The following is a 26,131-nucleotide window of genomic DNA, read 5'->3' as shown; positions in this document are numbered from 1 at the left end:
TGCATCAACATTATCAAGGCCCAAACAAAGTAAAAATCCATTTTAAAATGATGGGGAAAATGTTCTTGGAAATAAATGAAATATTTTCCTTCCTCAGAGCTCACCACAGAATGAGAAGATACTGAAATCGGAAGAGCCAATCTCTTCACTTTACAGTGGGGGAAAAAGAGGGGCTGGAAATGGGGATGGCCTAACTGAGGGTGCAACTGGGCAGAAAGTGACTGAGCCCAGTGAGAGCTTTCCTCCGGGCCAATGCTGTGGTTTCACTTGTATGGGCAAATGTCTCACAGAACAGGGATCATTGTGCTTAGAGGATTTTGTAGGCATTATTCCCATTCTCCAGAGCCTTGTCTTCCTGATTTTATAAAAGGAAACTTGGTAATAAGAATCTTGAAGTTATATTCTGCTACTTGTCTATTTTCTTCCTTAGATTAAAGGAACTTTTCTGCTTCTTTCTATTGTGGGAAAAGCACTTTTTAATAGAAGAACATTGTTAGTTTTGATAAACACATGCTTTTATCTCCTGATGGATTACTCTGCTTAAGGACACAGTTGTAGAAAACACCTTTTCTTACTGTCTCTTACCCATTGGCTTCCTGAATTTAGTTCTATGTCTTTCTGAGTATCCAACAGATTCTTATCCTCATTGTTATTCTACATTATTGTGACAGTTTGTACTTGACAAGATTTATCTTGGGTCTGCTTTCTTCTAGGATAGAAATAACATTTGTATTTTGCATCCTTGGTTATGCATCCTCCATTTCCTGATTTGCCAATAATATATAAAGGAATTTTATTTTGATGCTTCCAGAAATGCTGTCATCTAAATTACATTAATAAACGAAGTCATAAAAATTATGAATAATTCAACACATGAGATTCACAATATAGCGTTTTCTATGGATATTTTCTACACTAGTTAGCATTCTTTGTTTAATTTTTTCTTTAAAGGAAAAAAATGAATTAATTTTCCCCTAAAGAATGATATGTGTTTGAATTGAAGCCACATTTAAAAAGTATACTTTTTAAAGCATATTTAAAGCATTTTAAAATGCTTTTTGTTTTTAATGTTTTTTTTTTCCTATTTTTTTTTTTTTTTGGAGGGGTACAGGGAATTGAACTCAAGGACACTCAACCAATAAGCCACATTCCTAGCCCTATTTTGTATTTTATTTAGAGACAGGGTCTCAATGATTTGATTAGCACCTTGCCAATGCTGAGGTTGGCTTTGAACTCAGGATCCTCTTGCCTCAGCCTCCCAAGCTGCTGGGATTACAGGCAGTGTGCCACCGTGCCCAACTTTTTCCTATCATTTTTGAGGAGAGCAAATTTCTCATAAGTAATAAATTGTACCACCTATCACTTATTATTAAAGAAAAAAGACATTCTTAAAAAAGCTATTTAAATTTTTTTTTATTTCTCTCAAATGATCTATTGTTCTTTATTTTATCATCATAGTTCTAAAATATTGGATGTAATTTAAAATTTCAAATTCTTATTCCGTCTTCATTCTCAGTTTGAGTTTCATCCTCGCCACTTATTATGGTATGAAATATGATCTTGATTACCTTTCAGAATTGTGCAAAAATATTTTTTCTGCTGTTTAAATCAATCAGTGTGTTGTATTTTATCATAGCAACTGTAGGACATGAATATACTATGATACAGATGTTTCTTCTGTGATTATCTATTAGTTCCTGAATGGGTATAGTGAAAGACACAAAAAACAGTGAACTTTGAGTAAGACAGAAATAAATTACATCTTACGTCAGTCAATTAATAGTTCTAAAACACTGGATATATTCTTTGATCTTTCTGATCCTCAGTCTTTAGACTTTTTTTAAAAACTTTATTCGTCATTTTTTTTTTAATGTGGTGCTGAGGATCGAACCCAGTGCCTCACACGTGCTAGGCAAGCACTCTACCACTTAGCTATAACCCCAGTCCTAGTCTTTAGACTTTTTAAAAGGCTATAATAAAAACTTATTTTAAAGATGAAAAAAGTGGTGTATATAGAAACGACCTTGCATAGTACCAAGCAAATTGCAATGAAATACATAATGTTATATTATTTTCCTGTTTTCCAGACCATCGGGTTTCTTAAATTCAATAGACCACTGCTATGTTGAAAGAAATAAAATATTTATCTATTTTCCTCAAGTCTTCCATTAACTCTTTTCCTATTCATATCCTTCCAATCAACATTCACCCTGTTAAGATAATCTCCACTCTATTTGAATGAGAAAATAAAAATATTTAGATCAGAATACCTAATTTTTTCAACTCCAAGTTTGCAAGTGTACACAGATTTATAATCTATTATCACCCTCTTCCAATCAGGAAAAAAAGGAAGACCCATGCCTTCTGATAACAAAAGTCCCACCACTCCACTGGGCTTTGGAATTAAACCTCAAGAACTCCATTGCGGCTGCCTTCCATTTTTTCACTGTGTCCCTTTGAGTGTATGTTTTAATTTTCAACAACATGTGAACATTTTCCCATATTTCCATCTTTAAAAAAAAGTGAGTCCAAATTCTTCTTTTTATTTCACATCCATTTCTTGCTTCCCTTCTTGTCAAACTCTTTTGAAAGCATTCTTCAGAACCTGCTCCAGTCTGGCTCCTCTGGTACTTCCATTCTGCTGTATCTGCTGTCATCCGGGTTACAACCATCCTCAGGTTTTCAGACACCATAGTTACTTTTCTATCTCCATTTTATTGGCCTCTTAAGAGAGATTTATATGTTTCTCCATTTCCTGCTTCTTGGACTTTTCTCCCATATGGCTTTTTTGAGTTACCATCCTTGTTTCTCTCCATACCCATTAGTCAGAGATTCTTACTATTCTTTGCTAACTCATCAATATCTGCTCATATTTTTAATAATGGGGTGTGCCTTTGTAGTAAGGATTACCAAATACATGTCTCCAAACCTATTCTTTCTTTGACTTCCACACTCCAAGACCCAACAGAATCTGTTCTTGAATATCTAATATTGTATGAATATTAGATATTGAATATTGTAATATCCTGAAGAACTCTAATATTCCAAAAAAAAACTTTAATTCACTTTCTTCACCAAATTAATTAGTTGCCTAATCGTTTCTGCTTCTGCAAATAGCCCTGCCATTTTCCCTAATGCTTCTAACCTCAGAAATCATCATTTCCAACATTTGTAATAAGTATCAATATTAGGTATGCGTGTATCATCAACTGTTGATAAATCCTGTTGCTTTTACCACTCAAATATCATGGACTCAGTTTGGTTTCTCTGTCTTCTTCCCAACAACTTGCTCCTCAACTCTGGTTGATATCACTATCATCTCTCACCTAAATTAGTGCAATAGAGTAATCTACTTCCCGACTGAAGTTCTCGTTCCAACAATTAATTTGTGACAGCAACCTGGGTAACTTTTTAAAATGTCAATCTTAAAATTATTTCAATATCCAAATTCTATGGTTTGGATAGGTGTCTCCCAAAGGCCCATGTGTTTAGTTCCCAGCTATGACACTGATAGGAGGTGGTAGAACCTTGAAAAGTGGTTCCTAATAAGGGATCTTTAGGTCACTGAGCACATGCCCTTAAAGAGGATGATGAGACCCTGGTCCCTTTCTCTCTCTCTTTTTTGCTTCTCAGCTAGTAGGTGAATGGTTTTGCTCCACCAAGAGTTCCTACTATGATATACTGCCTCACCATAGGCCTAAAGGCAACAGGCAACTGATGGTGAACAGGAACCTGTGAAATTGTGATTCAGAATAAACCTTTTCTTGGAAATGAAAAGCTAGCTAGTATATCTGATTAAAATCATTTAAAATCTTTCCATGGAACGTAGAGTTCTACTGATCTCTTCACCCCCATTTTGTACTGGGTTCCCTTTGTTTATCATCATTTTCTTTTCAGTCTCCTTTCTATCCTTTCAATAAGACAAGCTCATTTCTGCCCTGGGTCACTCGGAATTGCTCTTCTCACTTCCTAAAACACATGCCCCAAAGGATATATCATGGTTGTCCTTTTTTTTTTTGATCTCAGTGTTAAATTATAGTTCATTTCCTCAGAAAGCAGCTATGAATAGGCTATCTCAATTGAAAACTTCTCTCAAGTAATTATTTATAAGTATCTATTTTCTACCACACCATAGTGCTAAACTGAATTATGTGCTTCTTCTTTTTTGTCCTGGATTACTTGCATTCCCTAACCCTACCACTTGAATGCAAGTATCTAAATGTTAAGGATCTTGTCTGTCTTTTAAGTGCTAAGAACATTGGTATATATTTATAAAAATATCATATTAATAATCAAAGATAAAACTTTAGGTAGCTATTAATATAAGCACTATTTTCTGCTTGAGAAAAGGATTGCTTAGAGGAGAATAAATAACTTGGTTGAGATAAGAGAACATGATGTGGTATCTTTGGAATTCAAAATGAGGCATGTCCAATTCTGAAATCTGTGATCTTAATCACATGATTTATTGCCTCCTTGTCTCCTGATTGCTAGTCTTTTGATGTATTTTCTAGTCCTCTTGGATCTGAGTCTTAGCTCTATTACAGCAGTCTGACCTTTGGTTCTCTAAACAATCATGATGAGGACCTTTCCTAGGGTCATACTGCTTCTGCCTGCTGTGGTTAATCATCGTACTCTTGTGTTAGATATTCCATCCTCCCTCTTGGGACCTCATATTCTGCGACTTCCTTCCACTTCACAAGGAACTGTGGCCTTGGGCGGGTCACTTTCTCCACACCCAGTTTTCTTATTTCATCCTGCTCTTGAAATTTTCTTTCGGACTTAAAGTTGAGCAAAAAATGATGAAAATCCATGGTTCTTTCTCCTTCTGCTTATGGGAGTTTCAGGTTACCAATATTTTAAGTTAATTTCACTAGTACCAAAACACATTAATCCTACTGAGTTGGACTGCAGTTGGAACGCTGTTTAGATTGTTAGTAATAACACATGATTTTTTTTATCAGTTGTGAGAGTGTAATTTAATTTCCTTTGATCAATATTTTACTCCACAAAAAAAATGTTATTGATAACCCACCATATGGCTGCCTGATTCAGAATTATCAATTCCACAACATTTTAGTAAGTATTTAATGAATGACTTCTATGTGCCAGGTTCTATGTTAGGTGCCAGAAATGATTGATACATAAAAGCAGTCTGGAAGGACCTCACAATTTACTGGGAGACATAGACAAACCCACACATAATCTAACAAATGCAGACAGGCCCAAGAGCTAAACCTAACAACAACAATAACAACAAAACAACTGTGGACATGTGGTCAAATATGAATATAATGCTATAACAGAATTAATTCTGTTTCAGAGGAAAAAAAAAAAAAAACAGGGAGCATTTTAAGACCTTGTCACAGTTCAACAATATGAAAAGAAAACCCACAGACAGACCCTCTGCTATCCCATTTGTTTGCAAGAGCAGACTTTAAGACATTTCTATGATTTCTGAGCTTACTTTCTTCTGGAACCCTAGGATTTCTACCTTCCTGAACAATCTTTAGTTTTGTAGTCACCAGCAGGGAAGCAATCTGCTGTTCATTCCTGAAGCCCCAGAGAACCACCCTTCTGCTTGGACTATTTCTATCCTGCCAAATTGGCAAGTCATCTGTTCCGAGGGCATGTGGGTCAGGGCAGCCTTCTTAGTAGGATAGCTCAGGGGAGGCTTGGACAGGGGAGCAGAGTGGAAGGGAAGCCTCACTGGAAAATACAGCCAAGAATTCACTCCAGGATATGTAATTAATTTGTAGCTGAGGAGCAAGGCAGGTTAGTCATTCCTGGAATGTGTTGCTTCAGGATTGTACCCAGTCAGAATTCCCATGCACTGAAAAGATAAGCTATGGAGAATTGCTTAGATGTTACCAATTGCAGAGATTGCTTAGAAAACAATGACTAAAGAACAAAAGTATTCAATATGCTTTTCCAAAACTCTCTTTATGAGACCTCGTTTTTGTACAATGTGTTGTAGTTTGTAAAGGGTAAACTTGCGTACCTTTGAGAAAGGTATAATCACAAACACAGTTTAGCAAATAAAGAAATTGAGACTCAGAGAGGTTCAGCAATTTCCCCAAGATATTACAAGAACCATGAAACAGTACCAGGCCATGCTCACATGTCCTCTGACTCTAGAGCTCATGGTTTTTCCACTATAGAATTTATCTTCACACTTAGAATTCAGGATCTGTGCTGTGAATTGTTTTGAGATTTATTTTTTTTAAACCAACTTGTTCTGCTTGGACTACTTCCTGCTGCAGTAACCACACTGCTTTACAAGTGTTCAGAATAACCACTTGTGTTGACTGCTCCTGCTCCCCCTTTGGAGGAAGAAGGTTCTCTTTCTGTCCGTATACATAGATCCACTTTCCTTCAATCGAGTCTCTAAATTCTTTATGAAGTAGCATACAGTACATGTTACTTAACCTCTGTACTTCAGTATATTCATCTGTAATGTAATGAAAATGGCCCTTAACAGATAGGATGGCAGGATTCCAGTAGGTATTAAATGAGCCAATTTATATGCCACACTTAGAATTTGGTACATAGTAAATTCTCAATAAACATTAGTTGTGATTTTAGTATTTTAGTAATGTAACTATTAGCTATTATCTGAAGTTCCTTTTTTTGGGGGGGGGGGCAGTTATGGAGGATTGAACGCAGGGCCACTCAACCACTGAGCCACATCCCAGCCCTATTTTGTATTTTATTTAAAGACAGGGTCTCACTGAGTTGCTTAGCACCTCACTTTTGCTGAGGCTGGCTTTGAACTAGCTATCTTCCTGCCTCAGCCTCCCAAGCTGCTGGGATTACAGGTGTGCCTGAGCACACCCAGCCTGAAATTTTCTTTAACCTTGTACTTCTATATCTTTCTTATGTTGTTTCTGATTGTTTTACTTCCAAATGTCACAAATCAAAGTGCTACTCATTATTCAAAAGATCTTGAATCATAACTGTATTCTAAACAACAATCTAATTACTCACTGAATGATCACTCTGTGTGAGGCATGGGGTTAGGTGCTGCAGATTCAGGAGATGAAGAGAACAGCTCTGGTGTTTCTACTTCCTTGGCATTCTTTTCTTCACTCCCAAATATCCTGGCCTATAAGCAACTATTACTAAAAAGTTGCATTTTGTTTTATGTTGCTTGTATATTTACATATCTAGACTAGGGAATATCGTGTGGAAAAGAAAATATTTAACAATTGTTGGATCTTCATGTTGTAATATAGCATATGACACATCCAGGTATTTAATACTTGCTGAATGAACAGATTGAATGAGTGCATGTGTACAGAGGAGTCCCTGCTTTTCTCCAGGTAAGACCTTCTTGGATGGTTAAATGCAAAGCAAAGGAACATGCTCAGAAAGCCTCTTTCTGTTCTGACATTTATCTTATGCACCATCCAGTACCAACAGTTTATTCCTTCCTGAGTTGGCTATCAGCATAAAATCTCCTAGTACTATTGTTTAAACTCGAAAATGGAAATATTGCTGCTCAATATGTAACATAAGACCAACAGGATCATACAAAATTGAGACAAATATGCAAGAGTTAATTCAATTCAGACTATTGCCAAATGGGGAATTTGAAGGCCAGAAGAAATAAGGTATCTGGAGCCACTGAATGTGGAGCCCTCGCCATGGGCAGTCTGTGCTAAACTGAGAACACTTTAGAAGCTGCTGCTGGACAGACAAGTGACATAGCTCCCTGTGCTCAACTGCCTAGTACAATTCTTCATTCTATCTATGAAGGATAGGATTCTGAAATGGATCACCAGCAACTGCTTAAATAAAAGTAGATTAAAGGGACATAGACACAATCCAAAGCAGCTTTAAGAGCTGTAGGCAAATGATTGAGCATTTCCCCCTACTCCTGTGTTTGCTTGCTTGTCTCCTTTGGGGCTTTGGCACTATTGGCATTATTGCAAAAGTGTATATACCCATTTCAAAAAATAAGAACAAATAAGAAAAATGCAAAGAACATAACGTTCATGGCTAAGTCTACCAACCAGAAATAAATTATCAACATGAATTAATATCCTTCCTCCTTGTCTCTATTAATAGACACATATGCACATATGAATATAAATGCATATGCTTGTCAAATAGGATGTTATTAAGTATCCTATTCTAAAACATCCATTCCTTACTTAAAATATATAATAAACATTTAAAACCCAACATTTTAAATAAACATCATAATTTTAATGGTTATTGAATTTTTCATTTTATGCAAGAGTTCACTAAATGTATTTGCAATCTACTTTTTGAAAGAACAGTGGATACTATATTTAAACCACCTCTCCCAGCTAATTTTCTAGTTAGAACACCATAATCAAACATTGTAAACCTTCATTTATTCATTCGACTGATGATTATGCTTGGCATTATGCTAAGTACAGAGGATATAAATAAATAAGATGTGTCAGATAAAATGAAAAGTGAAGTATCAATTCAAGATCTTGTTAAGTAAACTAGTAATTGAACAATTATAATACAATGTTTTAATCTCTATGGAAAAGGGAAGAACAAAAGATATTTTTTTTTCCTCTTTTTGGTACTGGGGATTGAACCCAGGAGCACTTAACCACTGTATCACACCCCAGTCCTCTTTTGTATTTTAGTTAGAGACAGGATCTTGCTGAATTGCTTAAGGCCTTGCTAAGCTGCTGAGTCTGTCTTTGAACTTGTGATCCTCCTACCTCAGCCTCCCAAGCCACTGGGATGATACACATGCACCACCGCACCTGGCTTACATAAAAGTTTTTAAAGACATAAAGGATGGAGCAAATGCCTTGGGGAAGTGGAAAAAGCTGTGAAAAGGTTATGTTTGAACTACCTCTTCACTTATAAATATGGTGGAACCCTGATGAGTTAGCTCTTCATCACTGTGACCAACATACCTAACAAGAACAGCTTAGAGGAGAGGCTTATTTTGTCTTGGAGTTTCAGAGGTCTCAGTCCATGGGTGGCTGACTTCAATGCAGAAATATCATGGCAGAAGGGCATGAAGGGGGAAAGCTGCTTAGCTCATAGCAGCCAGGAAGCACAGAGAGAGTAAAGACCAGGAAGAATAGAAACCATCTCAGGACACCCCAGTAATTCACCTTCTCCAGTTGCACCCCATATACCTACAGTTACCACCCAGTATCCCATTATTAATCCATCAGATGGATCAATCCACTGATGAGGTTACAGTCCTCACAATTCAATCATTTCCTAAGGGCTCCACCTTGCAGCACTGGAGACCATGCTTTAAATACACAAGCTTTTGGGGGGGGAAATTCCAGATTCAAATCATAAGAAGCCCCTAGCTGCACGCACTCTAACAAGCTCATTCATGGAGGATACAGAAGATAGTGTTCAGAGGGTGCCCAACACATATGGAACAGGTATGTCTTGAATGAGTGTTGAATATAGAGATAAAATAATAAAAGGGAATCTTCCTAAGCATCAGTGTTACCCAGTAACATGGACATAACTGTTATGAGACCTCTTAGCCCCAGTAACATGCTGCATTTCTTTCAGTGTCCACTCAAGACATTACATGAAACCTCTAAACTTTTGAGAATAATATATTTTTGGTTTTTTTTTTTGTTGTTGTTGTTTGTTTGTTTTTGGTACTGGGGATTAAACTTGGAGGCACTTGACCACTGAGCCACATCCCCAGCCCTATTTTTTATTTTATTTAGAGACAGGGTCTCACTGAGTTGCTCACTGCCTCACTTTTGCTGAGGCTGGCTTGGAACCGGCCATCCTCCTACCTCAGCCTCCCAAGCCGCTGGGATTATAGGCATGGACCACCACCCTGCCTAAGAATAATATACTTTTGAAGAAAGTGACTCAAATTTTTAGTGAAAAATAATTATTAAATTTCCTTATTACAAAGTATCAACTAAGTATTGTGTCCAGCAATCCTGATTTCCTGACAGAGGTGGTATTTTTATACAACCGCCATCATCTAGATCACAGGCTGTGTTGCTGAGTGATCAGCTCACCTGTATCTCTGTCTAGATCTGACATGTTACTCCATTACTACGCTGTGCTGCCTGCTATTCACAGGATTTAATTCTACAACATCTGTATTAGTCAGAACCTGTTTAAAGATTTCCATTTGTAAATGAGGAAATGAAGATTCAGAAAAGTTGCATGACTTAACTTTACTCCCAGAGGTATTAATTAACAGATCCTAAACATTAAAAAACGCTCCCCCAATACTGGTCCACGTTGTCACTAACCACTCCAACATATTGTTCTGTCTGAAAATATCCTGAAGTGCCAGAAATTAGAGTCGAGACACCAGTTGGTTCTCTATGGTCGAAATGACTACCTTCAGCCATATTGTCTCATACCAGCAGATCTATTTACTTCGAACGCAATAAAGAAGGTCTTTTTGGGAACCATAGTCTGGACACTCAAAATCCTAAAATAATCACTTTATCCTCTTTATGAATGCAGCCACACATAGTTCTTTCCATGTTCTTTATTATGCTAAAATGTTTACATAGTCAACCTTGTGTATTAATGATTTTACTCTTAACTGTATGATTTTGTAGCCTTAAGAAAACCTGGGCACTAGAACCATATAGCCTAGAAGATGACAAACTAGTCCTTGGGAGCTTTATATCTCCTACCTCGGGGCAGTCTGCAACTAATGGGTATTTAGTAAGGGATTTCAAAATCTCATATCCTTTGTCCTAAAGTAGGACAAACTGAAATAAACTCTATAAACTGCCAAGATCTGGCCGAATGTGAGACTTCAAATGAAACTGTACCCTTACATGACTTTTCCTCCTTTCATATTCAGCCTTACTCTTCCCTCCCTGAAAAGTTTCTCATTACTAGATACTTCTTTTATAAAACATTGAATCCAAATCATTGGCTTTGGATCTCCTTCTGAAAAAAGAAAGCACCAAAATTCTTTTGCTTTTATATGATAACTAAAGTCATATTTGACAGACATTTACTACATTTAAATCCAACAAACACAAAATTTATGAAAAAGTCTCAACCAACCTGTCAACAAATGCATGATGAAGAAGAAAAATGGGATCATTGGCTGATCCTTGCACCTGTGACATGGTTCCATTCATATAGATGTGCAACGCATTGTGCATGCTGCTTTGAGAGGCATCTGCTATCCCAGTAAGTGGACTAGCAAATCCTGTTGATTGAAAGAAAATCGAAAAAAAAAAATTAGTTTATTTAAATGATTGGAAAATATAAGCAATTATCTCATTTGCTTTACAACTACAATGGACAGCCTAATTCAAAATTAAATCAATAAGAAAATTCATTCTGTATTGGGATTCTTTACATTTGGGATACCTGGTGAGTATTCAATAAATTGTGTGGAACTGAATGGTGTTAAAATGAGTATGATTGATGGATTAAGCAGATGGAATAGGCTGAGCCAATTTGTGCTCCCCTGGTTGCTTCTATTATTCCTCCTTTCAAAACTTCAAAGTGATAAGAGCATTTTATAATAATCAGAATAGTCGCTCTCACTTCAGTTTGCAGTAGCACTTACAGGCAGTTCTTTTTAGCCCATTACAGGTCCCCTTGCTTTCCAGATCCAGAGAACATTTTAATGTGGGTATCTGGAAGAAGAGAAAGCACAAAATTTGTGACCTTCCATATTATAATTCATTCTTGACAGTCTTATGGATACCAGGTCATAATGTGATTTTGTAAAACATTTATTTCAAAGGTAATTAGAACTCATTCTCAAAGACCGTACCAATCTCTGATCTCTATAAAATTACCCTAATAACATTCAGTTCTTTCCTCATGGGATTTTCTTGTTTAAAATAACTTTTGTGAATATATATGTTACTGCTTGGATGTGAGGTGTCCCCTAAAAACTCATGTGTGAGACAATGAATGAAGGTTCAGAGGAGAAATGATTGGGTTGTGAGACTCTTAATCTAATCAGAGAATTAATTCCCTGATAGGGACTGAGTGGTAACCAAAGTGGTAGGGTATGGCTGGAGGAAGTGGAATTGGGGTGTGGCTTTTGGGGTGTATCTGGCAAGTGGAGACCTCTCTCTCTCTGCCTGATAATCACCATGTGAGCTGCTTCCCTCGACCTCACTCTTCCACCATGATGTTCTGCTTCACCTCGAGCTCTGAGGAATGAAGTCAGTCTTCTAGGAATTAAAACCTCTTAAACCATAAGCCCTCTAATAAGCTTTTCCTCCACTATAATTGTTCTGGTTGGGTCCTTTTAGCCAATGCAAAAAAAAAAAAAAAAAAAAACTGACTAAAACAATATAGTAAATGCCTTTATTATGTGTAGGCATTTTTCCAAGAGTTTAACAAGATTTTCATATAATTATTTCATATTAGTTTGAGAATGATCATACAAATTAGACACTTACATTATTATGGAAGTAAAAGGCTTACAGAGGTCAAGGAATTTGTGTAAGATTAAAAAATGGAGGGGGTAGAGTTTGGAACAGAACCCTGTTTCACTTTGGAACTTAAGTTCTTAAATGCAACAGTTTACTGTATTTTGTATGTAACAATAAATCATGTCATGAGGAAAATATTTCTATCTTTGAGTAACTAAATGAAAGTTTTATTCATGAAATTTTACACATTTTCTTTCATATTCTTAAGAAGGTTTCAAATTGTTTTATGCATAATTACAAATAGTTTTAGAGAATATAATTCAGGGCCATGACAAATAGGATGTATTTTTTAAAATATTCTAAAAGTGCTTTTATTTTAATGATTTGATAACATCATTCATATCAAAAGTACCTATTGAGCTCATAGGTTGGAAATTTATAGAGTCTCCTTTTTATGTTCAGTTTAATGTTTGTAATCTAATTTCCCATAGAATTACTCCTAAGTGTTACATATTTTATGCTAAAAATACTTTTAAAAAATCAAATTGGGGAAATGCTGGTTAAAGTATACAAAATTTCAATTAGACAAGAGGAATACGTTCAGGACTTCTATTGTGCCATTTGGTGGTAATGGTTAATAACAATGTATGATATACTGGAAAAATGGTAAGAAACTTCCTGTCACATTTTTTTAATCAATCAACTGTATTTTTATCATCTTTGAACTCTGGTCCCTACCATTCACATTGTTGCAGTTATTGATTCAGGAGATGTCATAGTTGATAACTGCTATTTACTTAATGTCAGATCTAGTTAATGGTTATTACTGTTTTTGCTGTGGCAATTTCTGACTTTACCACTTATATTTTTGTGGTAATTAGTGTTGCAGATGTTATAGTAGGCAAATAAAATGTGGTTCGGTCTTCAAAGGAGTTCAAATCAGCATACCATAGTGACATAGTCACATCAATATTTATAGCAGCTCATTTCACAATAACAAGCTATGGAACCAACCTAGGTGCCCTTCAAAAGATGAATAAATACAGAAAATGTGGTATATATACACAATGGAATATTACTCAGTCATAAAGAAGAATTTGCAGGTAAATGGATGGAACTAGAGACTATCATGCTAAATGAAATGTCAATCCCCTAAAACCAAAGGCCAGATGTTCTCTCTAGTATGCAAATACTAATACGCAATGGGTGAACTAGACAAAGGGGAATGAAGGGAGGGGAGAGGGTGAGAGGAAAGGCAGTAGAATGAATTGGACCTAACTTTCCTATGTTCATATATGAATAAACAAACAGTGTAAATCCACATCATGTACAACCACAAGAAAGGGAAGTTATATTCTATGTATGTATAGTATGTCAAAATATATTCTACTGTTATGTATGACTAAAAAGCACAAAAAATCTATTAAAATTTTTAAAAATGTAGTTGTGTCAATTTTAATTCATTCTGCCAGCCTACATCTATTAATTGTAGAGTTGATATCATTACATTCAGTATTTTTATAGAAGATGTTTATTAATTCCTGCCATTTTGATTTATTTCTAATGTTTAATTTGGTCCTAATCTTGCTTGCTTGTCTATTCTTCAAATGAGCTTTATCCATTTGCAAGGTTGGGGTTTGTTTTTTTACTTCTTCTGTGTGATGTATATCTTTAATTACTTTGTGTTTCTCCAGTTTAGTTATGAATTCTTTAGTTTTTGCTTATGTTGGAAGATTTTTATTTCTTCAATTCTGAAGGATAACTTTGCTGAATATAGCAATCTAGGTTGACAGTTAATTTTGTTCAGGACTTAGAAAATATTATTCCAAGCCCTCCTGGATTGTAGAGTTTGTGCTCAGAAATCTGAAGTAATTTTGATTGACTTGCTTCTAAAAGTGACCTGATGTTTTTCTCCTGAAGCTTTTAAAATTCTGTATTTGTGCTCTATGTTAAGCATCTTAATTATAATGTGTCATGGAGAAAGTTCCTTTTTGTTTTTGTCTATTTGGGGTTCTGAAGGCATCCTGTATATCCTTCTCAAGGTTTGGAAAATTTTCTGTTGTTATTTCTCTCTAGAGGTTGATGTCATTATCCTGCATCTCACAATCCTCTTTTATTCCACTGATTCTTAAGTCTTAATGTTATCCTAGAATTCCTGTATATTCTTGTCATAATTTCTTATTTTCTTTTCTTTAATGCTGTCACAGTGCTCAAGTTTGACCACTTTATCTTCCTGTTCTGAGATTCTGTCTCCAGCATGGTCTACACTATTAGAGAGATTTTCAACCAAACATTTATTTGATTTGCTGAGTCTTTATTTACAAGATTTCTCATTGGTTCCTTTTCAATATCTCTATCTCTTTATTAAATTTCTCATTCATAACCTGTACTGATTTCCTTAATTTATTTAGTTGTTTTTCTGTGTTATCTTGGATTTCATTGATCATTTTTATGAATATTCTTTTGAATTCTTTGATATTTCATCCACTTCAACATCTTTGGAGTCAGCCGCTAGTGAATTATGCACTTTAGGATGTTTCATATTGCCTTTTTTCATATTTCTTGTAATCCTGTTTTGGGTTTTCTGCATCTGTTGGGATGGACTTCTCTCTCACTTTTATGTGAGGGACTTTTTAGGGCACAGCCTTCTTTTTCAATGTATCTTAGAGTGATCTAGATTGAGATATCTTTATAGGTGGGTATCCATAACTTTGTTTTAATTCTCTGCTTTTGCTATAGAAGTAGATGACTATAACTGGGTGTGATAGTGGAAACCTGTAATCCCTGGAGCTTGAGAGGATGAGGAAAAAGGACCGAAAGTCCAAAGCTAGCCTCAGCAACTTAGCGAGTCCCTAAGCAATTTAGCAAGACCCTGTCTCTAAATAAAAAAATAAAAAGGGGTGGTGAGTGGTTCAGTGGTTAAACACCCCTGGGTTCAGTGCACAGTATAAAAAGAAGAAGAAATACAATTTTTCAACAATATATGAAAAGTATTTCAAGATCCATTAGCAGTTAGGAAACCATAAATCACAATTACGCTGAGGTTTCATCAGACTTCAGTTAGAATGGCAGCCATCAAGAAAACAAACAGTAATAATAAATACTAGAGATGATGTGGAAAAAAAGAAACACTTTTATACTGATGGTGGCACTATAAATTAGTATTACCACTATGGAAATCAGTATAGAGGTTCCTCAAAAGACTAGGTATGGAACTATCTTATGACCCAGCAATACCACTCCTCAGTATTTATCCTAAAGAATTAAAGTCAGCATACTCTAGCAATATATTCATACCCATGTTTATAGCAGCACAGTTCACAATAACCAAGTTGTGGAGTCAACCTAGATATTCATTAATGGGTAAATGGATGAAGAAAATGTGCTATATATGCACAATGGACTTTTATTCAGTCATAAAGGAGAATGAAATCATTTAATTGGCAGGTAAATGGATGGACTTTGAAAACATTATGTTAAGCAAAATAAGCCAAACTCTGAAAGTCTTATGTTTTCTTTCATATGTAGAAGGAAAAGAGAGAGAGAGAAAGAAAGAAAGCTGGAGAAGTGGCATATCTCATGAAAATTGAACGAAGATCAGTAGAGTAGAGGAAAGGGACCAGGGAAATGAGAAGGGGAAGAAAAAGGGACATACTAGGGAATTATATTGGCCAAATTATATTGTTATATTGTGTGCATATGTGCATGTATATAAATGTAACAAGTCCACCATTACGTACAAATATATGTGCCAATAAAAAATATGAAGAAAAAAGAAAAGTGGTAAGAAAATACATTTAAAAAGTTCTCGCAACCAAGAAATGATAAGTATGTAATATCTATGTTAATTGCCTCCATTTAGTTCTTATGTATACATGTATCAAAACATGTTACATACCATAAATTTAAACAACTTTTATGTTCACTAAAAATAAAAATAATAATTAGCCCATTATGCTTTTCTGTAATAAAAACAGGTATATTGATCAAAATTATTTTAAAAATCTTATGTTAACACTAGTATAATGGATAGAGTCAGCATTAAATTTTTTAGTACTGTACAACTGATCAAAATCACATACATAAATATTTTACAGAAGTTTTTAAATGTCAAAGTAGAATTTCATTGAACATGCATTATTTATGACATTGATAAAAGACTGTACAAAAGTTAATTTAGATATTCAGGGATGAATAATATCTTTTGGCAGAATTCTATTCTAAATTTTTTTTAAAAATCTGGAAAAATGTTTTCATGAAAAATAAACTGGAAATGAAAAATAAATATATAAGAAGTTCACTTGAGCATTTGTATTCCTTTTGAATTTTCTCTACCAAAATGACATAATCCAGGATAAAAATTAGTTTTCATAATCTAACCCATCATCTAACAACTCAACCAATATTTTGATAAAATCAATATTATAAATTATGAATTTATCTATAAAACAATATACAAGCAGTATTCTCTGATCTTAAAGTCATTCATTTGACAATATTGGTGTCAATATTTTTAATTGTCTACTTTTTTGGTAACTTGGAAATTTTTTCCCCTTCTGGGCAAACACTATCTTGAGGAAGGATACAGGCAGTTAAGAAATAAGCTTTTCTTCTACCATTCTGGAAAAGGACATGGTGAAGAAGAAATGGTACAAGAGAAGCCTCAGGAACTTTCTCAGTCCTAACTGGGAAGAGGACCTGAAAATAAATTTTCTTAAAACTCCCTGTGGCTTGGATCCTTTAGAGAGTCTTTCTGAACCTACAGTATTGTGTCTATTTCTGTTTGAAAGATACGACTGTAGAGAAAATATTTTTAGAGCTTTGAAGACCTGCGTTTAATTTCTGTGTTGCTTATTGAAAAGTAGGACTCTTATCAACTTATCGTTTTTTGAGGTTCAGTTTCTTCAATAAAAAAGAAAGAGTAACTAATACTCATCTCTTTGTAGTTAAGATTAATTTTTACAGCATGTGTGAGAACATCTAGAATAGATCTGGCACAAAGGGGTGCTTCCTCTGCAGGAATTATTTTTTCTATAACATAGATGCATTTTTAAGTGTGTGTTGGTAATGGGAGCTGCTAACCAAGAATATGGGCACTCCCACTACAGAAAAACCTCTTTTGCTGCCACTCCATATCATCAGGTTTCATTCTCACACCAGACACCCCTCCTTCCTGGGCTCCGCTGATCTACATAAACCTGCCTGCTGTTTGCCGTCATCCAATATCACACACTCCTGAGCCATCCAGGAAATAGGATAGATTGTCATTCTAAGAATACTTTCAGCAATTAGAGTTTCTTTTCTCACAAATGCTAACTTGCCAGAAGTTGTCCAGGAGAGACTCCAATATTATTATGAAAGGATATTTGAATAAAAGGCACATGTAGTTTGTCAGAATACATTCTTACATGAGCTGAGGAAACAGTCATGTGTCACTTTGCAATGGGGAAAGTTTCTAAAATATGCATTGCTAGGTGATTTTTGTGTTGTGAAAACATCACAGAGTACACTTACACGAACCAAAGCACTACAATTTCATTAGGTGACCACTTTTGTATACGTGAACTATTGTTAACCAAAATGTCCTCATGTGACCTAAGACTATGATTCAGAGATCCAGGTTGAAGTCAATCTCTTTGCAACAGGCACCGGGTTGCTAATAGAGCCAATCTGATTATATTAATAAATTTGAAATATGTACTTGTCTCTTCAAATAGACTTAAAATGTCTCAGAAGTAAAGATCAAATAATTTGCTTTGATTTTTCCATAGTGAAAAATCAGATCCTCACATGTCTCTGTATTTAGAAGAAAAGCAACCTTAAAATATTTATCAATTCTTCCTATATAGATCCAACAGTAGTCGGGAATAGGAAAGATACATTTTTTCCCCATAAAACCTATAAGGGATCATCAGAAAGCTCTATCTGGTACTTGTCAAGTGATAAAATAGATAAAATGTGATAGTAGTAAATAATATTAAAATATGAATAGTTTTTATTTTCCCTCTTCACACAATTCTTTTTTTTTTTTTTAACTGGTGAAATTACCTTTAAAAAAATAGAAATGCTAACACCAGCATCAGTAGCTTCTCTTGCTGAGATTTTATTCTTTGCTGTAAGGACAAATCCAAAAGGAAATTTCAGACATTGAATATTAATAATTATAAATGTACAGATTTTCAAATATCTTTCATGTACATGATCTCATTTGAATCTTAGTGTTACCCGTGATAAGCATTTTATCTCTATTCCAATTTTACAGATGAGGAAAGTGCAGTTTACAAAATTTAAGTAGCATATTGAAATTCAAGCTAGTATTTGGAATCAATGAATTGAACATAACTTTGATTGATTCCAAAATCTTTGCTCTTTTCTATTTACCAAAGTTGAGCAGTGTCTGTAGTGCATTGCTGACACACTTTGGAAAACTCATCTTACTATGCTCCTGAAATGAATTTGTGTGGAGTTGCCATTTTCAAAATACATTGAAATATAGGAAGAAGCAAAATATGTTACTGTCTTATTTTTGTCCACACAAAGTCTAAGTCAGGAGGAAATCTTATTAACAACCACAGATGCCAAAATGACTCAAAGTTCTTTACAAAGGGCAGTGACAGTACCCCAAATTCTCTAATGTTATGCCTTTGTGTGCTACATTCCTGTGGGAAATTTATAAACATAGTTTCAGATAAATGATAACAGGAAATTGTAATTTGTCAACCCATCTCTCTTTCTCATTTTTTTTCTCTCCCTGACGCTACTATGGATTTTTGTTTGTTTGTTTGTTTCTTTTTAATGTTGATGCTTGTCTGATACCTGGAGATTTGGATGTAATTGAATGGAACTCAAGCACTTAAAGTTTTGAAATTTTCCCTTTCTGTATTTTGATGATCCATAAATGTTTCTGCCTTCGAAGATCACACTGTGAACTTAGGCTGTAAAATATTCTTTATGAATAACTGCTATAATGTGTTATCATGAAAATGATATTTAAAAACTGAGCAACTATCAGGTGCCGGGTACTGGCTTGGCATTTTCATACACTATTTTATTTGATTGGGTATACTTCTTTCTAGGAAGCTGGATCATAGATATTACACTTTATCATGCCTGTTATAAAGTGTGAAAACGTGCATGGTTAAATTTTCAGGATAATGGATCACATTTAATTTATTTGATTGAAATCAATCTTTTAAACCTATTTTTAAATATTTCATAGTGGTTCAGAAAGAGAATTGGAGAAAAGAAACCAAAAATAAATTAGAATGATACATATTAATACATCTGAAGATTGAAAAGAAGTGATTCTTAAATTATTTGATTTACATTCCCTCTAATTTTCTAATTAACTAATATGCAACTTAGTTGAGGAATTACAAAATGCAGAGTTTTAAAATCACACAATGATTTCAGGAGGTGTATAGAATTGCTGAGCACTTTATAATGTCTCATAATTTAAGCTACTTTTAGCAGAAATGTAAAAGTGTAGGTCAAAAATATTTTGATTCCAAGCAAGTTCCTAGGTATACTGGAGGAGTGAAGATTCAGCCAGCTTCCAGTTTTCTCAAATAACATCTACAGCTATAAATGTAGTTGATTGGCATTTTTAATTAGAAAATACTTCTAATTTGACGCAGGAGAATTCTTCACTTCATTTGCAAAAAAGCAAATGTCATGGTGGAGCTGTCTTAACCTATACTTATATATGATAGCTATGGTCACCAAATGCTCCAAAAATGGTATGGTTTTCAAAAGTGTAGTCCCAGAGCCAAGAGCATCCATCATCTGCAAACTTCTTAGAAATTCAACTACTCTAACCCTCAGAGAGAAGTACTGAGTCAGAAAGTGGGATGGAGCTCATTGTGTGTTAACAAGCCCTGCACGAGATTCTAATGCATGTTCAAGATTGAGAACACAACTCTAATTCTTCCCATTGTTTTCAAAAAGACAATGTTGAATAGGTCATGATTAGTCATAGTCATAAATCCAAATAGATAATTCAACATAATTTTATATGTCATTTTAAGTTTTTGTTATTGTGACTTTATTATTAGAGACTAATTTCTCCACTTGGCAACCTCAGTATTTGGGTGTATCTAATCATTTTTTACATGCATCTTACAAATGCACACAGTATATACATAATTGTGTTTTATCCAGTGATTCTTAACATTTTCTACATCTTATCAAGAATCTATTAACATATTTACAATGTAATCTTACAGAGCAAAAGTAATGGTAGCTGGATGCTGTCACGCATGCCCATAATCTAGTTATTTGGGAGTCAGAGGGAAGAGGATCACAAGTTTGAGACCAGCCTGAGCAACTTGGTGAGATCCTCTCTGAGAATAAAATTAGAAAGGGCTGGGAATGTAGTTCAGTAGTCAACAGATAGCCTATCATGCTGAGACTCTGGATTCAATCCCTAGCACCGTAAACACAAACAAAAGTAATGTTCCATTTATTTACTTAAAAATTTGTCTGAAACTTGTTTTAAGGTACTTTTATAATGACTTTCTGTACCTTAGGGTCATTCTGTGTTTGAGAAGATTTGGGATCATTAGCCCTTACAACAGACCTTTGTGAACCAAGTACTATTCAAGCTGTGCCCTGCCCCTGATCCAGGAGGCTTGTCTAAGGCCCTTCAGCTACTAAAGGGCAGAGTCAGCAGAGTTTATGGGGGTTATCTGCCAGACGTCAGAGTTTGGGTCTTAAGTATTCTCTTGCTTTATCTTAACTATTGCAAGCTATTAGTTGTGACTAAGAATTAAAATTGACAGTAAATTTTCTGTTTCAATTGTTGCCCTTAATACTTGTGTTCATTGGGAGAAGAAACTGAGGCTTGGCTTTTTCAAAATGTACTCTCTGAGGGTAAAGGAGGCCCAGTCCTGGTATTTTTCACTTTAGACAAGAACTTCTGGCATAAGACACAGAGAAGTTTGCAATTTTTGGTAGTGTCACCAAGACATGTGCTTGAAGCCACCTCCTGATGACCAATTTTGTTTGTCATGTGTAATTCTCTTACAAGTTTTGAAGAGTTTGTAGAAAGATATAATTTCATCTCAAACAGCTTTTAAAAGTCATTCTTAGTAGAAAGAACTATCAGTTTGTTACACTTTTTCTCTTGGGTATAAATTTGATTTAGGACTAATGCATTGTTAAAACAATTCTTGTTTATTTGGGGCCTCAAGTACTATGCTATTTAGAACTTGATTTCTTAGTAGAGCAAGAAAATTATAGTGTGTGTATCAACATGTAAGACAATAATCTTATTTAGTGACATTTTATCATTATATAAAGTGGACTATCATCAGCAATTTACAAATATTATCTCATGGGCTTGGAACATGGCTCAGTAGTGGAATGCTTGCATAGCATGTGTGAAGCTCTGGGTTTGATCTCTAGCACCACAAAACAACAACAACAACAATAACATATTAACTCGTGTAATCTTTATAACACATGAGGTAGCTAATATTATTCTCTTTGTACATGAAGGACCTTCTGTAGAGAAATATTACACTTACCAAAAGTTGTCTGGCTAGTGAATTATAGTAGTAGGATTTAAACCCAGGTTATCTGACTCTTATGAACTATTCTCTGCTGCCTCTAAAATTTGGCCTTTCTATTTGGAATCTTGAGGACATGATCTTCTTATTAATGATCCAATTTGTTACTTCTGGCTGTGTGACCTTGTGCAGCTATTTAAATTCTCGAATCTCAGTTCCTCCATCTATAAAATATGCATAATAACAAATATGGTATAGGGCTTTTGAGAGGAGTAATTAAAATAATGAATGTGAAAGGTGTTTTAGCAACTGAAAAAGCAAGGTTATGTTGGTGCTAGTCTTTGTTATTAATTATAGGCGCTCTTTGGAAATTTGTAATGCTGTTTTATACATTAAACATATTTTCATAGAGAAAGGATATTGGAAATAACTTGTAAATTACCCCCTTTCTCTTCTTTAAATTTTATTTGAGTTACTCAAACTCATCCTGAGGATGTCAGATCCACAGTGAGATTTCCTCGGACAATAAATACTTGGTTAACTCCCTTTACTTAATAACATTTATACTTGCCTCTTTTTTGATATGTATTTTCTTTGGATTATAATTTCTTATTCATGATCTGGTTCTTAACTAGACTGTCAGTTCCAAGAGGACAGGATCTGTGTCATATTGACTATATTCTCACTGTATTCCAAAGTGCCTGTACACACTGCATGCTCTATAGATGTTTTTGAATACATCAATATGAAATATATATTTCTCTTTCTAAAACATGCAATCACTGTTGCTAACATAACTTTAAAATCAGTTAAACTAACAGTTTTTAGAACATACTCATAATTTTCTAAGTGTTATGCCTTTAAGTAAGAAAGATAGACCATGTCTCTGAGTCCAGCACTCACATTTCTATGCTATAGGTCATTCTCTCCAGTCTTCTCATGGAATAATTAACTATCTATGGGGGAAGGTCTGAGCAATTTGTATGAAAAACAGCTGTGGTGTTATTTAGCATAGAGAAGATGACAGTACATGTCAGGGGAGAAGAGATACATGATTCTTTAATGACAAAAACAATTATTTACTATTAAAATATGAAATAGATTTGGGGGAACTATCATTTAAAAAGAGTAATGTATCATGGCTAGCGAAAATAGAATTGCATAGCCTTTTCCACTTGATGGAAAGCAACATGGAAGAATACTGCAGAAAGAAAACAATGATAAGAGAAGAAAAATAAATATCTTTTCAGAGTCAAGAACTGAGGTTTTTATGTAAATGAGATAGTCCAACCCAGGCTAAAACTAAATGCCCCCAGTAATTTGGGGAAAAAAGACAATGAAAAAGCTCAAACAGAAAGACCCAGCAAACATCAGTTGAACAGTTCATGAAACCTGTTTCCTCTAACTCTATAAACAGACAACTTGCATTTATTCAGACTTGTGAATAAATTATTCAGACTTGTGAATGAATTGTGGTCAATGGAGTGTGGGCAAAAGTTTAAGAAGGCACTTCCAGGCTTGGTCCATGTATTTCTGCCCTACAATTCTCCATACACTCCACTATCCTGTCTCTCAGGAAGCTGCAGAAGATCCACCAGGGAATTAGAGAATTATAACATGACCATGTGGAAGGTCACTCACCAACAGAACATTTAAATTGGCCTTTGAATTTTTATTGAACAAGAAATCAATTTTCATTCGGTTAGTCTACCAAGAGTTTGGAGTTTGTTACAACTTGTAGCACTATTAATTTAAGTAATGCTTTCTACTGTCCTAAATGAGATACAAATGCTCATAAGTGAAATAATTTGGAAGATTTAGAATAAAGGATTTTTGACACCTCATTTACCACTATAGAGTTCATTTTTTTATAAAGTTTAGTAAATAGATACAGTAAAAGTGAGTGATTTTTATTTTATATATTTTATAAAAACTGGGAAAGGAATTTCAGCAGAGACTGCTACTTTTTTCACCAATACCATTTCTCCTCTTCTTCCTAATAATATGTAGCCTAAATGATTCTGGGCTCATGGCCTCTAGAAGGAGATTCATTTCTCTAAGGTTGAGTGTTACCATTCCTGCTTGAACATTTGGTAGAACAAAACTGATGAGACATACTTTTAAATCATGCCTTTATAAAAAAAAAAAAAAATGGGAACACACTCCTCTTTCCACTTGACAGTTTTTTGCTGATTCTCTTGAAAATATGAGGATGAAGACAGGGAAGTGGAAGCCACGAGCTGAGGATGGAGGAATTGCCCTTCCAGCCCTGGATGATCTGCCTTCTCATTGTTTCATAAGAGCAAACTTCTATTCTTAAAAAAAAAAACCCACACTGTTTGGGTTTTCTTTCTTATAACACTTTCAAGTAAACCCTGATTAGTAGGTAAAATAGTCTAATTCATCAATATCCCGGGAAACTGGAAAACTATCCATGAATTTCAGAAAAAATATGAGCCACAGTCAATTTTGGCATATACACAAGCAAGTCTTCTGATACTCTTTAACTACCACTCTTCAAGTATTCCTGTCTATAAAGCTGAACCTGGCAACAATTTAATTCTCTACAGCATTAATCTAACAAAACTTGAATGGTGTTCCTGGACTTCTACAGTGGAGTGACCTTGATGATATAATGATGATGATGATGGTGATGATTTTAAAAATTGGATGACTTCTATCATTAGAAGATGATATCTTTCTTCAGATTGGCACTGAAATTATTGTCCATTTCATATATGTTTCTTTGGATCCAGATAAAATTTTAGCACAAACACCTACTGAAAATTCTGTCTAAAAATAAGCAATCCTTTTGATCCTTCTAAGTTTTAATGTAAAGAAGAAAAGAATTATTAATCATTGTATTCAGCATGAAATTGGTCCCAAAATGTGGAAACTAGAATTAAACATTACATTTGTAAATTTAACATGTTTATTTTTGTCCAGATTTTTCCAAGTAAGTTTCTTGAAATTTATAAAATATAAGGTTTTTAAAGAGTATTTGTGGAGATTACAGACACAAAGTGATGGCAAGGAGTGGGTTCTGTGGTCATATTAACTGGAAATACTTTTTGTTGACCAAAGTGAAAGAGCTTTCTATATTGGATAACATCTCAGACCTCACGTTCTGGTGAGTTTTTAAGTTTGTAAAAGGTACATACCACATTCATTTACCAAATAGATCAGTCCAATGATCAACGTTTCATTACATACATACTGATTTCTTTGAAGGATAAGTGCAAGGTTTATTTCAATCAACTGTTTACAAGGGATTTCCAAAGTCAATTAACAGGTAGCTATTTGTGTTTTTTTTTTCTTCATAGCAAGAGTTTGAGCTCCACTTGAGAACCTAAAGACAGGAGTAAGGGGCCTTTTTAACTGATAAGAAAAACTAGCCATCTAGTGGACCATCATCATAATAAAAAACTTGTAGTTCTTACCTTACCATAATATAAACATTAACCTTTATAAATTGATATGGAATCTCATTCCTTCATTAAAAAGACACAAAAATAAAAAACAACTGCTTAAACTGGTGTATAAATAAACAAAGAACTACAACATTGAAAATGGTTTTAAAGATAAATAAATATGCTTTCGAAATATATTTTGAATTAGGGATTTTGAGAGTCTGTTGTCACTAGAACTATGAAGTATATTTTAAAGCAATTCTCTGTCAAAAATCTATATATTCAGGTAAATTTAATACCAGTTGTTAAGCAATTAGTTTATTGTTTGACAGAATGATTTTTCATTCTCTTTAATGTAGCAAATATAAGACTCTTCACATTGTGATCTTTCATCACATCTGTATATTTATATGTAAATTTTAAGCACCACCCTGAAAAAGTTTGATTGTAACTTGTTTTTTGGTTAAACTTTTTATTTTGAGAAAAATTTCAGATTCACATGTACTCATACAAAATTACAGACAGATATTTCATGTACCCTTTAGTTAACTTTCACTAATTTTAACTTGAAAAAATATGTCCATTTGAGAGATAAATGAATTATTCAGACTTGGACATTTCATAGATGGTTTCTTGAAATTAAACAAAATAAGTCTTTCACTTTAAAATGATGCTATTTTTGCCAATGATAAATTTTTACCTTTCAAGCAAACATTAGAATTTATGAAAATTTGATTCCATCAGTAATGATGTTTCTGATATTGATGTATGTGATTTTTCAACATTGTATAATGAAATATTGCAATATTTGAGGTACCTGCATAATTCAGTATTTTGCAAATGAACCACGAAT

General features: G+C 34.4%; 1 protein-coding gene and 1 long non-coding RNA gene across 2 annotated transcripts in view; both read right to left on the bottom strand.

The window, feature by feature from the left end:
* The window catches only part of LOC306640910, a 925,259-nt gene that overhangs the window by 416,196 nt on the left and 482,932 nt on the right, over positions 1–26,131 (bottom strand). The gene's annotated exons all lie outside the window — the stretch shown is intronic.
* Positions 1–26,131, bottom strand: part of TYR (tyrosinase) — a gene marked incomplete at its 5' end in the record, with an annotated part of 98,752 nt that overhangs the window by 55,405 nt on the left and 17,216 nt on the right. The window contains one exon of the mRNA XM_079105590.1: positions 11,023–11,170. Coding sequence (XP_078961716.1) covers positions 11,023–11,170 — 148 coding nt within the window. The remainder of the gene's footprint in view (positions 1–11,022; positions 11,171–26,131) is intronic.

The sequence above is a fragment of the Sciurus vulgaris genome, assembly GCF_902686455.1.
Source record: "Sciurus vulgaris genome assembly, chromosome: 11".
Taxonomy (NCBI): domain Eukaryota; kingdom Metazoa; phylum Chordata; class Mammalia; order Rodentia; family Sciuridae; genus Sciurus; species Sciurus vulgaris.
Note: the sequence above shows the minus strand (reverse complement) of the source record. Positions and strands in the feature narration are given on the sequence as shown.